Raw genomic sequence first — 14,860 nt, forward strand, 5'->3', positions numbered from 1 at the left:
CTAACAGTGCACAGAAAGTCCTGGAATTTCAATAAATAATTCAGCCCCAGATCTGATTTCAGGCTCAGCATCAACTTCCAGCACCTGGCTGCTGTTATTATTTGTTAGTCTGATACGCTGCTTAGAGGCACGGAAATTTGGCTGCAATTCACCAGCATTTGCAGAATATCCTCCCTGTCCAGATTATATCCTGAGCTCAGAGATTTTTAACAGGCGTTCCCGATATGCAGAGATTGAATTCCTACAAGAACAGCAGCACGCAGGGCTCCATCCTGGGTCTCTGCTTGGAGCTTTCAATGACTCCTCTATTTGCACCTGCCCTCTACCAGAAGCAGCAGTAACTGCACCGTAACTTGCCTTGCCCGTGCCACCTATTGACAACGATGCAGCTCTCATTTTATTTTCTAGAGGTTTCCTGAGGGAATAAATATGCTTTTAACATGTCTGCTCAGCTCTGAGGTTATAGAATCATCAGCATTTGAAACAATCACAGTTGGTGGCCTGCAGGTACCCACAAAGGATTCACTCCCAGTTCCTTTCTCCAGAGCCCATAAACTCGCTTGTGGTTTTGATCACCTGTTAGAAAGAAACCAGCAAATGGGAATGACAATTCTGCTCTCATTGATGGGTCTTTAGTGGGGGCAGTTTGTATCTCAGGGCTATGACTGAGAGGAGGGCTGCTAGGGTGGTATGGTTGGGTTGTGGTTGGACTTGATGATCTGTGAGGCCTTTTCCAACCTGAGCTACTCTGTGAATAATAGCTATGATGGGGGTGGGATTAGATGAAGGCTGTGATAGTCCATTCACCCATCGCTGAAAGGCCAGAATCGGGATGTAGCCCCATAGACACGGGCTTCCAAGATGCGGGATGAGCGGACAGATGTGATGAGCGCATCTTCCCTGCAGCGCCGGCATGCGCCACGAGGGGGGACCTCGCTACCGCTCTATGCCCATCGCTCCTGACAGAGCTCGGCGAGCCCGTGTTGCGGGTCGGCCACCAGGTGTTGGCCACAAGCAGAGGGAAGTTTGTGGTTCGTACGATGTGAAAAGTCGGGGACGAGTATTATGATTGTACCTGCTGGCTGTTACACCCAGCAGCGTAAGGCCAGTCCCGGCGAAGTCATCGACATCGGTCCTCACTGTCAGCAACGGGGCATGGCCGCATCCTGCACAGCTTAAGGGGAGCAGAGCCCCGTCCCACCGGGTCTGCTTTGCCGTTGGAGCATCGCTATTTGCCGCTGCCGGGATGTGGGGCGCCCACTTGGCTGCTCCGCACTGCTGCAGGATGGGGTGCGCCCAGACGGGCTTTCCCAAACTTCTGCCTTTTGATTCCTTCAGAGCCTCCACTGCTGCCGGTTACAAAACCTCCTTAGAAAGCCTGCTTTGTGTTTCGTCATTCATGTCATTACGCTGGATTTCTTTTTTCCCCTAACGCTTCACTGTTGCAAATTAAGCAGAATAATAATCCTATTCTCTGTGGAAACGAACAACAATGGCCCATCATCCTCTTTGTAAACAGTCTTTTATGTGCTGGAGGACTGCGGTATTGCCTGAAGCTGCTGGTAGGAACCCACGCCCATCACACCACCTTGCTGTGGTTGTCTGAGGGCTCACACACCAATGGTTTGTGCCTTTTTGTTTGGGTCTTCCACGCAGCCTCCTTTGCCCCATCCTGTTCCTGTACAGTACCTGTTGTTCTTCTTGTCATAGCTTTACTTCACTAAATTCCATTTAAGTGACTTCAGACACTTTGTTCCAACTTCTCAGTGTGGGTTTGGAGCCTGCTTGTCTCCTGGGAGATGCCACCAGCTCTCTGTGCTTGTTGCTGCTGAAGTGTTGTAGGGTTCTCTCAGTTCCTCCCTTCATTTTGCTGATGGAGGCATTAAACTGTGACTCATCTTATCACAGACCTTAATGGCACTCCTAGTTGTTGTGTGTTTATACAGTAACAGAAAACTTGATTATTACCACTCCAAAGATGTGCTCTGCAGAGGTTTTGTGCAGTTCCGGAGTCCCTATTTGGCGAACGCAAATCTGACAGCTCGTCCATTTGTCATCCTTTGAGTTCTTCTCCCCCACCTTCTCTGGTATCTCATTTTCAGTGGTCACTTGGGAAGCCAGGAGCTCTCGACCTTTGGGTCTGTGTGGTCCCAGCACCCTGCCTGCCCTGCAGAGGGGGCACAGGGATACTGCAGCAGGACACTGCAGCACGCTGTGATGGCCAATGCTCTTGTATGGTTCCACCAGGTATCTGTGAAACTCCAGGTGCCCTCCTCCAAAGAACAGCGCTCCAACAGGTGTGGTTTTCAGCATTCTTGTACTGTTTTGCTTTTTTGCCTGATTGCTCAAGAAGCTCCCAGAGGGAAAAAAGTCTAGTAGAAAAAAAGCGTGTCAGATCCATCCCTAGTTCATAAATAGCAGCATACATTTTGCTATAGGAAGTTTTGTTGTAGCTCCTCCTTCCTTTGGTTACTGACCATCAGTTTCTCATTGAGTCGAATGTATGCAGTGATAAGGAAGGGATCTAAAAATATAACTGAGAACAAAATCCTTTATTGGCCCAGGGTGTCAGACCTGTCTGTGCTTTGCTGTTCTGTGTGCCAAGCTGTGGGTCTGCAGTGTTTCAAAAGAAAGGAGGAAAGGTGGCTGTGGGTGCCCCATCCCTGCAGGCATTCAAGGCCAGGCTGGATGTGGCTCTGGGCAGCCTGGGCTGCTGGTTGGTGACCTGCACACAGCAGGGGGTTGGAGCTGGATGAGCACTGTGGGCCTTTGCAACACAGGCCGTTCTGTGATTTGCACATGCTGAGGCTATCCACCTGCCTGTGGTTATCGTAAAGTAACCCACACACAGCAGGCTGGAGTTCTCTGGCATCCATGGTCACACGGATTATTGCAGAGCAAAGCCTATTCCATGCAGAACACATGCAGGGCCCTAGGAGAAGGCAGGGCTTTGTGCAGGCTGATAGCTGTGCAGATGGAAATACTTTGCACCAGGTGAAGGGACCAGGTGGAGCCAACTGATCCTTAGTTCCATATGTCCTAAAGCAGGATGGAAAGATCCTCATGAAGAACCTGGCCTGGGTGAAATGCTGGCATTAATATGAGTCTAAAAATCTGGAAAGCGGTGATTTACCAAACCTGCAGAAAATATTTGTCATGTCTTCACTATCTGTGCCATAGGTTGTCCAACATGCAATTCTCACCTGAAAATCCTGAATGTCTTAAAGAGTACAAGTGCACCTCTCCTAAAGGAGAAGAGATCCGGTAAATGATTGGATGGAGCCCTGGGCAACCTGATCTGGTGGGGGCAACCAGCCCGTGGCATGGGGTTGGAGTTTGATGGTCATTGAGTTCCCTTCCAACTCAAACCATTCCATGATTCTGTGTTTCTAACTGCAGTGGCTGCTCCTTGGAGGTCCTCAGCTCTCCTGACATGCTGCTCAGCCAGTTTGGGCAGTGTGGAACACACCAGCTCCCTGCAAACTGGCCAGCAGTGCAAACCCAGTTAAGCTTATAATGTATATCTGTATGGATGCCAGACTTGGATAACATTTTGGCTGTCCTTTGGGGAGCTGGCTGAAGATGTTCACTGCTTCCTTTTTGTCTTGTTACTCCCCTGACAGTCTTTCTAGCAAATGCTCTATATTTGTTTGACATATATGCACATGGTCCATTTCCATGTGTGTGTGCTTAGGAACGTATTTCTCCTGTAGCTTGCCCTCCCTTGGAAGGCTGCTGCTGGGAGTTACTCCTAACAAAATGAAATTCCGGAAAAAGTCCAATGGAATTAAAATGCTGCACAGCAAATTTATTATTGTTATTACAGGCTCCCATTCAGGAAAATACTTAAGTATGTGCTTAAGTCCCATTGAAAGCATCAAGACTTAAGAACATGCTTAAAGTCAAGCGTATACTTCCTCTGAGTTGGGATGTATTTCAGCACATGCTTAAATGCTTTCCTGAACCAGAGCCACAGTCAACAAGAGCGTTCTGCGATGCACAGGACTCGTGCTGTAAGATTTACTCCTTGCCTGGGACATAGCAGTGCTGCTCTATGAACATACACTTCTTTGCTTGCCTCTCCGTTGGTGGTACTCCAAAGATCTTACTGGCTTTTGCAGTTGGACGAGAACTTGTGAAAGGAGACCAGAAAGTAGGAAAAAAAGAAGACAAGAAGGTCCATGCTAAAGGAATACCTTGGCTTGTCTGATCTCACATTGCACCCAATGATTTTTCCTTGCAGTGGAGGTGTGTGCTATTGTGCGTATTGTGGTATATGCATATCGCGGTATAATGACGAAGACAGATTTTTCTTTTAATGGCACAGTAAATAGGATATTTCCTGGCTTGCTCTGCGTTTCAAGTAAGATTTTCACTTCCCCTTTGGGTTCTGAGTGTAAGGAGAGTAAGCGTCAAAAGGCAGGCGCCTTCCCAGCTCTAACAAGGGGAGTGCAGCCATGTGGAACGCGCATCTAGGTTTGGATTGTAAGGATGATGAAATCAGAGCTCTCCTTAATTCTCAGGCAGAAACATTGGGGTGAATTAGCCCGCCTGCTTTTGCTGACGTGTTAAAATCCCTTTGAATGAGAAATGTCTCTTAGTGTCATCAAAAATATCCTTGTACTTTGCCATGAGTCCAAGAGAGCGCTGGACCGTCATGCAGAATGCAGTGAAAAATGGCAGCAAAATGAAAATAGATAAAACCACATACGTTCTGTTACTGGAGAAAGCAAAGTGCTTTACAATGCGCGGCTCTTTCCAACACTGCTATTTCTAAGCTGGATGCTTAGTCATTACTAATGACAGCATATTCCTATAAAGCTGCTCTATTTTGGGATCAACTGGAAGTGCAACTTTGCTTCTTCTCCCCCTTAAGGTTAATTACGGTGATGTGCAGTTGCCTGCGTACGTTGCAGTCTCTCTGCATGCACCACTCTGAGTATTTTTGGAACAAGTGAAGAAGTTTATTCCAGTTATATCATTCAAGGCAAGCAGTAGCTTGAACCTGAGAATAGCTCCCTGTTCATGTTGTCCAGCCGTGCTGTGCAGTGCTGGAGGCTCTGGGTATAACTGCTGCCTTACAGAGGGATTTGGCACGAGCTCATAGAATGGCTGAGACATTTTTCTTCCCCTATGGCCTCCTTAAATGTATTCCTTGGGAGCGTGTCAGTACTCCCCCACTTGTGCACACAAATATCTTTAAAGTTGAATTGATTCCCTAAAAATAGCAGAAGTGTTTAAGGAGGAGTTTTATAAATAACAAAGGAGAACACCTTGCTCATCCTTGTCATCACTCAGATTCAAGCAAGCAGCTGCTCTGGTGACAGGGTGTCCCAGTGTGGCTGCATTGAGTCCCAGGGAAGGGCCCTGCATCGCTTGGTGGTGCTACCTAAATGTCCAGAGGCCCATGGGAAAGCATCCCGTTCAGCAGCTGAACTGATAGATGAAGGTTTAAGTGAAGCAACAGGAGCAGAAAGTGATGTTTCCAGGATGGAACAAAGCAATCCTCCAACAGTTCTGCCTTCACAAGCTCCAGGCTTTTTTCCTGCTAGAGTCCACACGTGTCCCACTTGAGTTCAGACACTTGCTGGGTTCGGTCAAAGAGAAAAGCAGTTGGGTTCTTGTTCTTATTCTGGATGTGCTTTGCTCCCTGCCTTCCCTTTGGCATCTCCCACTAAACTTCAGTTGGATGAACGCTGGCCAAAGGGTCTTGGTCAGCAAATCCTTGAATGTTTTACTCTCCCAGGGTCACTCCAGGCTGAGGTCCTTCTCCATAGGGAAAAGGAGGGAGTGCTTATCTGCAGGGAGGAAGGAGCTCTGAAACCCTTTCACAGCACTGGTGCACAGTGTGCATCTAAAGAACTTCTTCAGTGATCCTAATGTCCACAAGGCCTCAAGTCTGTCCCAGCTGTAATAATTCTACCAGCGATATGCAGCATTGCTGGCATCACTGGCTTGCTCCTTTTGGTACATGGCTGAGCACAGTTGCTGTGCCCCAGAGAATCATAGAATCACAAGGTTGGAAAGGACCTATGAGATCATCCAGTCTGACTGTCCTCCTATTGCCATCGCTACCACTAAGGTACTAAACCAAACCTCTTAGAAGCCACATGTGAAAGATTTTGTGGTTTGAGACTAGCAGCAGGGTAATGGTGTTTCTCCAGCTTGTCAATTATTTGTTCTTTTCTTTCTGTCCACTGCTGGAGTTCCTGATCTTGATTAAGGCATTATTTAATTCCTACTCTTCTGAGCCCCTGCGCTGGGGCAGGCACAATGGCCTTGTGTTTGGGCACTAGCAGGGGGCTTTCAGCAAGCTGGGTTTCTGTGAAGCTGAAAGTGACTCAGCTTGAGCAGTTCCTCCTCCTCTCCTGGTAGGGAGCAGACTTCACAGGTAATGTGGAGGCACGCCAATACACCTTTCAAGTTATTACCCTGTATGTTTTTGCTCTTCCTGAGCTCCGAGCGGTGAGTTGCTGACAGCTGTTGGAAGCAATGAGAAAGGATTCACAAAACCGGCAGCGCCTTGCCTCCAATTTCTGCAGGCTGGAGCTGAATTTAATGGATAAATCGTGTTGCTGGGGAGATTTTGACTCTGTTCCCTCCTCTGTCACCAGTTTGCCTTGTGATTTGTGGCAGCATTTTCAGCTGTGCCCGTCACATGAGATCGAAACCCGTGAGTCAAACTCCACCCAAATCATGAGCCTGGCTTCCAGATCCAGGCGCTTTGAAAAGAGATCATGCCGTACTGTGTCTTCAGCTTATCTTTCCTTTCTGGAATTTCCCCCATGTATTCCCAGCCTGTCTCTAGCAATTAATGTTTTCTGCTCTTTTGGGAGTGCTGGGGGTGTATTCTGACTGTTTGGTGCTGTTGGAAGCCTCGTTTGACTGACAAGATTAGTTTTGTTTTTCATCTCCAAATGAATCTTATTGCTTTCAGACTGCACGTCTTTGCCCTGTCCCCAGTGTCCTCCATCCCTCAGCCTCACCCGGCCCATCACTGCCATCCAACCACTTTGTGTCCCCTCTTTGGTCTTGAGAAGGTCTTTCAGCATTGCCTTTCAGGACTGGGAGAGTGCAAAAAGACACAGCCCTGTGTAATCCTTAACCTTCCTGTAGGGATGTGTGATTGGAGGGAGCAAGGAAACGCTCTTATGAGTCTCTTTCCTGGAAAGGTGAAACTTGGAGCGCAGGAAAAGGGCGCTGAGGACAGGCAGTAGAGTTTCCCTGTTCAGGATGGGAGACCTTTGTGTTAGGTGATAGAAGACCCCTTTGCTCACAGGGCATTTGCAGGACTTGGCAAACCAGAGATTTTGGTTCCTTCAAAGGGAGTCAGGTGAGGAGTGAATCAGACTCAACGGAGTTCCAAGCCAAAGTAAATCCAGAGAACGTAAGCTGAGAGTCAGCCCTCCTGTCTGCCCTGTTCTGCTCTCTAATTCAGCGGTCAATCTGTTTTTCTTCAGATTTAAGGTTCATAATACATTGTTCGTAGGCTCTGTTGTTTGACTCCATCGTGGAGGATATGAGTGGAATCAGGTGGTGAAAAAGCCAAGGGGAAATTTGGTGTCATATCACTGTTTTTTCCCCACAGCGTTTGCCTCCTTTCAGGAAGATAAGAAGTTACAACTTCTTGGCAAGGTTTTATTAAGCCAAAGCCAAATCAATAAATGTAATTTCGCAGTAATTATTGCATGCAACACTGTGGTGCCTGGTATTCCCATGGTAGCACTGCCATTGTTTTGCCATGAAGTGTGGAGTTCAGAGCCAGCTATTTAACCCAGTTGTGCAAAACGAGTCTACTCACACCCCATGCGGCCAAGAAGATGCATCTTCCTGTGCTCAGCTTTGCATTGTACCTTCACCTATGGATTCTGCAGGTTCCTGCATATGCTGTGTGCCATGCATATGGCCAGTCCACAGTGTTAGGTAGAAGTGCAGCTGAGCCACATACCTGAATCTGAACCCAGAGAAAAGCTCTTTACCGAGCCTCAAAGCTTACCCTGAGCTATCTCCAAGGCTTGAATCCACACCGCCTCCATATTTTGCTAGATGGGAAATCTGGAATTTGTTTCTAAACATGAGCCATGTTGAAGATGTGAGAAAGATGTGCGATACCTACCAGAAAATCTCTCAGTTCAACTTCTCACATGCAAGTTGCAGCAACCGGACACATCTCAAAGTGTTTCTTGTTGTGCCCTGTTTCACTAAACTATAGTATTTAGAAGTGATTCCTTCTTTAATGCTGCCTCACAGCTTGAATATCAAAAGGGTAAAATTTGTGAAAGCAAACAGAGTAATGTGATATTTTCTCCAGAGGAAAAGGCCATGTGTTTTCCTGCCTGTTTCATCAGCCATTTTCAGACACACACTGTGTACATAAAGTGCAGTTATGCAACCCACATGGGTCAACAAAGGAAGGTTGGTTGCTTCACTAAGATTATAAGCATCTTTCAAACACAATGGTACCACAAATTAAAATGGAAATCTATCAAAACCATTATCGTCCTGAAAGCTTTGGCCACAAGTGTAATTACTGCAGAGGGATGTTGTCCTTGGACACAGCTTTGGCGCAGCTCTGCTAGTGTTATTTGTAGCCCTCTGTGGCTCAAAATCAGAACTTGCATGGCTAAGGACCATAAATTTTTAGAGGCAAGAAACAGGCAATTTCCTCAGTGCTAACACTAGCAGTTTTTTATTGTTTTGTAGTGGTTTGTAGGCAACTCATTAGGTGCTAGAGATAGGAGCAGGCTGAGTGCGGTGGCTGAAGCCAGCCTTGAACTTTGGAAGGATTCAGACACAGATTTCTGTCTGGATCCAGTTGTTTGTGTCTGAGGCTCTTGCTTTACTGGACACGAACAAGAACGATCAAATGTTAGGAGTGTTTGGGTTTAAATCCAGTTCCAAAAGTCTCCTGCATTGATGTGCAGTCTATAGGCTTAAACAGAACAGAGGGCCTACCCTGAGTTCCCTAGCATGCAGCAGGCGGTCCTGTAGGCTGAAAGTAATTGAAGATACAGTCAACATACAGTGCAAAGGAAAACGCAGTCTTCTGGGCGTTGCTCACCATAAGCAGGGGTCACAGCTTCTGCCCCCTGGAGAAACACCAGGTTACTTTCTCAATTTCCAGATGAAGCTGGAGTCCTGGAGGAGCTTTGCCACTGAGCTGAAGATGATCTACAGGCACTGTATGTTAGTTTTGAACTCATTATTTCTCTGCCAATATCTGATTTTCCATCTTGAGAGAGATGAGCAGTGAACATGTGTGGACTCTGTTTCCTCTCTCTTTTTTTCCCTCAGGCGGGTATAGATGGAGAAAGCATTGGGAACTGCCCATTCTCCCAGCGTCTTTTCATGATCCTCTGGCTCAAAGGAGTCGTGTTCAACGTCACCACTGTTGACCTGAAAAGGTAAAAATTGCTCGGTTTTATTGAAACTGGTTACATGATCCAGTGTTTTCCCTATAGGAAGGCCCCAGTAAGTTCAATCAGATTGGTATCTGGCCTAGAGAGTCTGTGGTGCACAACAAAATAGTTGGGATTCAGGTTTGTTATTCCTTTTTTTTCACTTGTGGAATGTTTTTATATTAAATAGAGTGTTCTGGGGTGTTTTCAAAGCATCCTCACCACAAACTGCTGAAGAAAAAGAAGGGCAAGCAACTGATTTTGCATGAGCTGTGAATATGTGTGCGACTACCTGACCGCAGAGATTAATGATTTCGTGACCTTTCTTCTCTGCATAGAAAGCCAGCTGATCTCCACAACCTGGCTCCCGGAACTCACCCACCTTTCTTAACTTTTAATGGAGAAGTCAAGACAGACGTTAATAAGATTGAGGAATTCTTGGAAGAGACTCTTGCACCTCCAAAGTAAGAACTCGAGTGTTTTTCAGTCAATATTCCATTTCCTAGGAATTAAAGTTGTCCAAAGAGGAGTTCCTAAAAAGCACTCGCTCCTGCAATCTTTACTTACAGGAGTAATATTTATTTATGAAACTTGTTGGCTTCTGTGAGATGACTTCCATGTGTGAAAGTTACTTGTGTGACTAATAACTGCAGCATGTTTTCTCTGAATACGTTTCAGGATGCCATTGTATACAGAATTAAGGAGATGAATAATAATAAAAAGGTAGGGGTCTGGTGTCTACATTTTATAGAGCTAAAAATAACTTGGACTGGATGCAGAACATTGCCACACAAAATATCCGTGCCAGGAAAAAGCATTTTACTGTGAAAAACTGAAGGGTTCTGAGCTCTTCCAACGAAAAGGTTGGAAGAGAAACTGATGGCAGAATACAGGAAGGCAGAGAAGTGCTCGTTAGTCTCATCAAGAAATGACAAGAACCCATGACTGGAAGTTATAACCATACTAATTCAGATTAGGAATAGGGCACAGATATTTTGGTATGAATGAATAACCCTTGGAACAAACTACTGAGGAAAGTGTCAGGTTGGATTCACCAGATATGCCGCAGTTAGTCAAGCATTTGGACTTCATACAAGGATAGTGTAGAAACAGATTGTTGGCTTGTGTTTTGGGCCTTGAAATCTATGAATCAATGAAAACTGGCTCAGTTCCTTTCGGAGTGTTTTACCTCCAACTGAACCAGCATCTATGGGCCAGTCCTGAGGCAAGCAACGCTGGTCCAAGACCACCAAAACCAGCAGGAGTCATTAGTTTGCGTTGGTCTTTCAGATCAATGTATTCCTTTGCACCGGGTGTCCATAAAATAACAATTCAGAGACTGAAATCATTCTGTTCCTTCACCTGGATGATGTTAACATGCCTTGCTGTTACATCCTGGCATGCATTTTCTGTATGGGGAGTTAGACTCGATGGCTACTTATAATAGAGAGAGCTGGCTGCCAACCTCCCTTGCACTCTTCTGGAAATTTATGCCTGCTTTTGATTTAAGGTCACTATATGTTGGATCGTGGTCACATAAAGCATCAGTGTAACTACCTTTGTCGTGATGCCATCCCTGTGTAACTATCCAAGTCTCTGCCTTGGCAGACACGGATACTATGAAGAGGGTGCTACCAAGCTGTTGTTTTGAGATAAATGATAGTGTTAATTGCAGCTCCTTGTACGGGTTGTTTCTTTTTCCTTTTCTTTCTTCTTGTAGGTAGTATTTGTAATCATCACGATGCTGCTGGTAACAAGATGTTTCTCCTTTCAGGTATCCGAAGCTGGCTGCTAAGCACCGGGAATCAAACACTGCTGGAATTGATATCTTCTCCAAATTTTCTGCTTACATCAAAAATACCAAGCAGCAGGACAATGCTGGTGAGTGGGGTCGTTACCAAATGCACCTGGGAGATTTAGTGCTTAAAAGATGAGTAATTTTACTATTTTCCCCTTGTTTTATTGTAAGCTGTGTTCATATGACTTCAAGCAATGCTGCTGGTCAATATTAGGGTTTAAATTCAATGGACTCAATTCATACGTCCACAGCTGGATTAACTACATCTATACTAGTAAATAAAATAGGTCAGAGAGCCATAGCATAGCTCCTGCCTGCAGCAGCCAAGCTGCACCAGTAATCGTCTATTCCATTCTGGATGGGTCTGGTGGCTTTTGCTACCTTCTCTATCCAGGTACTGTTCAGACTGCTAGTTGTCTGGGCCCATGTTGGTGACAGTACTAAAAGCTTAGCAACTAGTGAGTCATGAATGAAAGGAGAGAGCAAGCCGTGCCTCCTGACCTGCATAATTTCCGAGATGTAGCCATTGACACCAGATTCTCATCACGCTTACGGTGATGTTATGGTAGTGTAACTAATTTGCTCGTATAAACAGAAAGTAGTTGAATGAAAGAAGTGGCTTTGACAAATGTAATTGCACTCTGCATGCTCCTGACTTTTCCTCACGCCTCTGCATCAAAAGAAATAAAGAAATAAAAGAATCTGGATGCCTTGCATATTTACACACATCCTACACTAGCTTCCTAATGAAATTGCTTTTCTTCTCCACATTCCTTTCCCCTCAAAGAGGCACAACTAAGTTCCCATTGCTCCATGAAAGAGATTGGATTTACATTGCCAGATCCCTGGAGATGATCTGGCTGGATACTTGCAGTCACTCACTGATGTACATCTTACCTCATATCCCTAATTACCCAGAAACCTAAGGCGTGCTAAATACCATTCAGAGATGAGTAGGCTTTACAGGTTCCAGCACAGCTTTCATTTGTGCAGTTACATTTCATTGCCTGGGACTGGCTCATGAGATGAAAATGGGGAAGGGAAGATTTATGTCAGATAACAATCTGCTCCTTCATATTTTTTTGGCGTTAACAAAGAAAACAATTATAATGCTTAGAGATGCTAAAAGGTTTTTGTGTGTGTGTGTCTAATGCCAATGGGATGCTCAGCTAACCTCTGTAGGAAGGCTTGTAAAAGGAAGATAAATTAAGAGTTAGCCTAAATTGATGCTACAGTGAAAGTATCTTGGCTGTCCAAATGGAATCTTTATGGTTTGTGGTGCAATTGTTAGTCTCCAATTCAGCTGCTCTGTTCTTTGCACTCAAAAACTGTCACGGGTGTTTGCCCACATGTAGAATCCTGCATGGTGGTTCTCAGTGGCTCTGCGATGTGCAGATCCTGCTCCCATGTAGGCTGGCAGCTCCCGCTGGTATTTAATGGCTGTGATACCTGGACATCTCTGAGCATGCTGGTGCTCAGCTTTCCTCTTTTAAGCAGAGAAATGCTTAATTTCTTACAGCTGAAGAGCTAGAGCACAAGAAGGGCAGAGCAGAGGTGAGCAGAGTACTGACCTGTTCTTTGTAGCACCACTGAAGTACCCAAGAGCCTCAGGGAGCTTGGGGCTGTGAGAACACCTACTCCATGTGGGAATCAGATGTCAGCTATAGCAGGGTCATTGACTTTCAGTTTTCAAGACGGGGTGAGAATAGTGTTTCCCTTATCCTGGGGACATTTTCATTGAGCTATCTTTTCCAGTTCCTCTGATCCTGCTTTGGTGAATGCCCCTTATCTCCACATGAGTAGTTAAGGTCTACAAGGAACAGAGGTTGCTGCTTGTGGCTATCATGCATTTCATATACACACCAGCTCTCAGCTCAAGGTAGTGACACATGGCTCACAGCCATGCTCTATGTTGAGCTGAATCTTCAGTTGACTCATGTTCTTGGGTTAAGCTGGAAATCCACACCTTTATCTGGGACATCAGTTACAAAGGATCAAAGTACAAAAACAGAAAAGCACTTGTTCATAGAACCAAAACAGAATGAAGAACCTGTATCATTGCATCAAAAGTAAATGAAGTGGCTTTTGCTTGGGAATACGAGAGTGCTGGATACCAAGTTGCCTAAGTCATCAAGCATTGGGTTGTTTAAATGATATTCTCTGAACAAGGAAGTCAGGGAGGTGGATTCACCAGCGTGGAAGATCAGGCTGGGAATTTGTAGGATCTGCTGATCTCCAGGTGTGAGAACTGAGGTTAGCTGTAGTTCATAGAATCACAGAACGGCCTGTGTTGCACAGGCCCACAGTGCTCATCCAGCTCCAACCCCCTGCTGTGTGCAGGTCACCAACCAGCAGCCCAGGCTGCCCAGAGCCACATCCAGCCTGGCCTTGAATGCCTGCAGGGATGGGGCATCCACAGCCTCCTTGGGCAACCTGTTCAGTGCGTCACCACCCTTTGGGTTAAAAGCTTCCTCCTAGTTATATGTGACCATTCCTTGTGGCATACTGAGTTAGGAGAGGTCATGAGGTCTATGTAAAATACTGCAGTTTGTAGCGATTAAATCTTTGTGGAAAAGTGTCATGAACTGGCTGGAATTATTAATGAGATTTATGCAGTGGAAGAACACTGGATGGGAGAGTTAATGAGAGCCCAATGCACACCCACGATACGCCCCAAATGGTGTTTCACCCAGAAGGGTTTACAGCTGCAGTCATGCAATGGCATCAGACACCAAGCAGTGCCATCCCTTGGCCGTGTTGAGGCAGAGGGGTGGTGAGAAGGCTCTGACCGTACAGTCCATAGTCCTGAAGTACCTGAATGATTATTTTTCCCTGAAAGTGGAAATGTTATGAAAAAGACAGGAGTTGTAATATCTTCGTTTAGTTGTTTGAGTTCTTGCGTGTAAGTGAACAAACACAATGAAACATGCATCCATTTGTTTCTAAGATTGTGATACCCTCTGCTGGCAAGTATATGAATACTTAAAGCAAGAAGCTTTACAGTCAAAGCTGAGACATCCCCTGGGCAAAACAGCTTTCCTTCTGACCAGGTGCTTCCCTCTTACAAGTGCAGTATTGTCAAAAGAGAAGCACTCAGAGTAGCCTATTGATTTTGACAGTGTTTTCATGGAAAATCTTGTGTTTTTCTTCTGGATGAGCTAAAATTACTTTGAATTCTTCAGCATTGTGAAGAATAACAGTACTTTTACATTTTTTTTTAATTAATTTATTTTTTTGCTTGATTTGTGAAGTACTTCATTAGCCGCATGCCATTATATTTTGTACCTGGCACAGAAGCAGGTGATAACCTACTTGAGTAAGTCTGCATGGCAATGTGTTATTGATCATGATTCATTTACTTACTGAAGGTATTTGGCAGCCAGGCTGCCCTCATTTAATAGTTCCCTGAATTTCTGTTGCTTTTTTTCCATCTTTGTTTTGCTCACATTTCTGCCTTATAATATAAAAATGTTGAAAGGTTTGGAACAGGCTGGCTAGGGCTGTAAGCCCAGAAGCAAACATGCTCATGCCATATCAAAGTCCCACCACTTTTAAGCTTCTTGAAAGGGAGTGAATTGATTCCAGATCCTCAGGATGTGGCAAGCTGTGTTTAAAGAAAGTGTGTGCATTTATTATTTCAAGTCACTTCAATTACAACGGGCTT

The 14,860-nt window shown here is 45.3% G+C and overlaps 1 protein-coding gene across 2 annotated transcripts in view; it reads left to right on the forward strand.

The window, feature by feature from the left end:
• CLIC5 (chloride intracellular channel 5) overlaps positions 1-14,860 on the forward strand; it is a 60,701-nt gene that overhangs the window by 26,224 nt on the left and 19,617 nt on the right. For both annotated transcript variants that reach the window (XM_072332115.1, XM_072332116.1), the window contains exons 2-4: positions 9,295-9,404; positions 9,737-9,862; positions 11,173-11,279. In XM_072332115.1, the coding sequence (XP_072188216.1) occupies positions 9,295-9,404; positions 9,737-9,862; positions 11,173-11,279 (343 nt within the window). The remainder of the gene's footprint in view (positions 1-9,294; positions 9,405-9,736; positions 9,863-11,172; positions 11,280-14,860) is intronic.

The sequence above is a fragment of the Excalfactoria chinensis genome, chromosome 3 (genome assembly GCF_039878825.1).
Source record: "Excalfactoria chinensis isolate bCotChi1 chromosome 3, bCotChi1.hap2, whole genome shotgun sequence".
Classification (NCBI taxonomy): Eukaryota; Metazoa; Chordata; class Aves; order Galliformes; family Phasianidae; genus Excalfactoria; species Excalfactoria chinensis.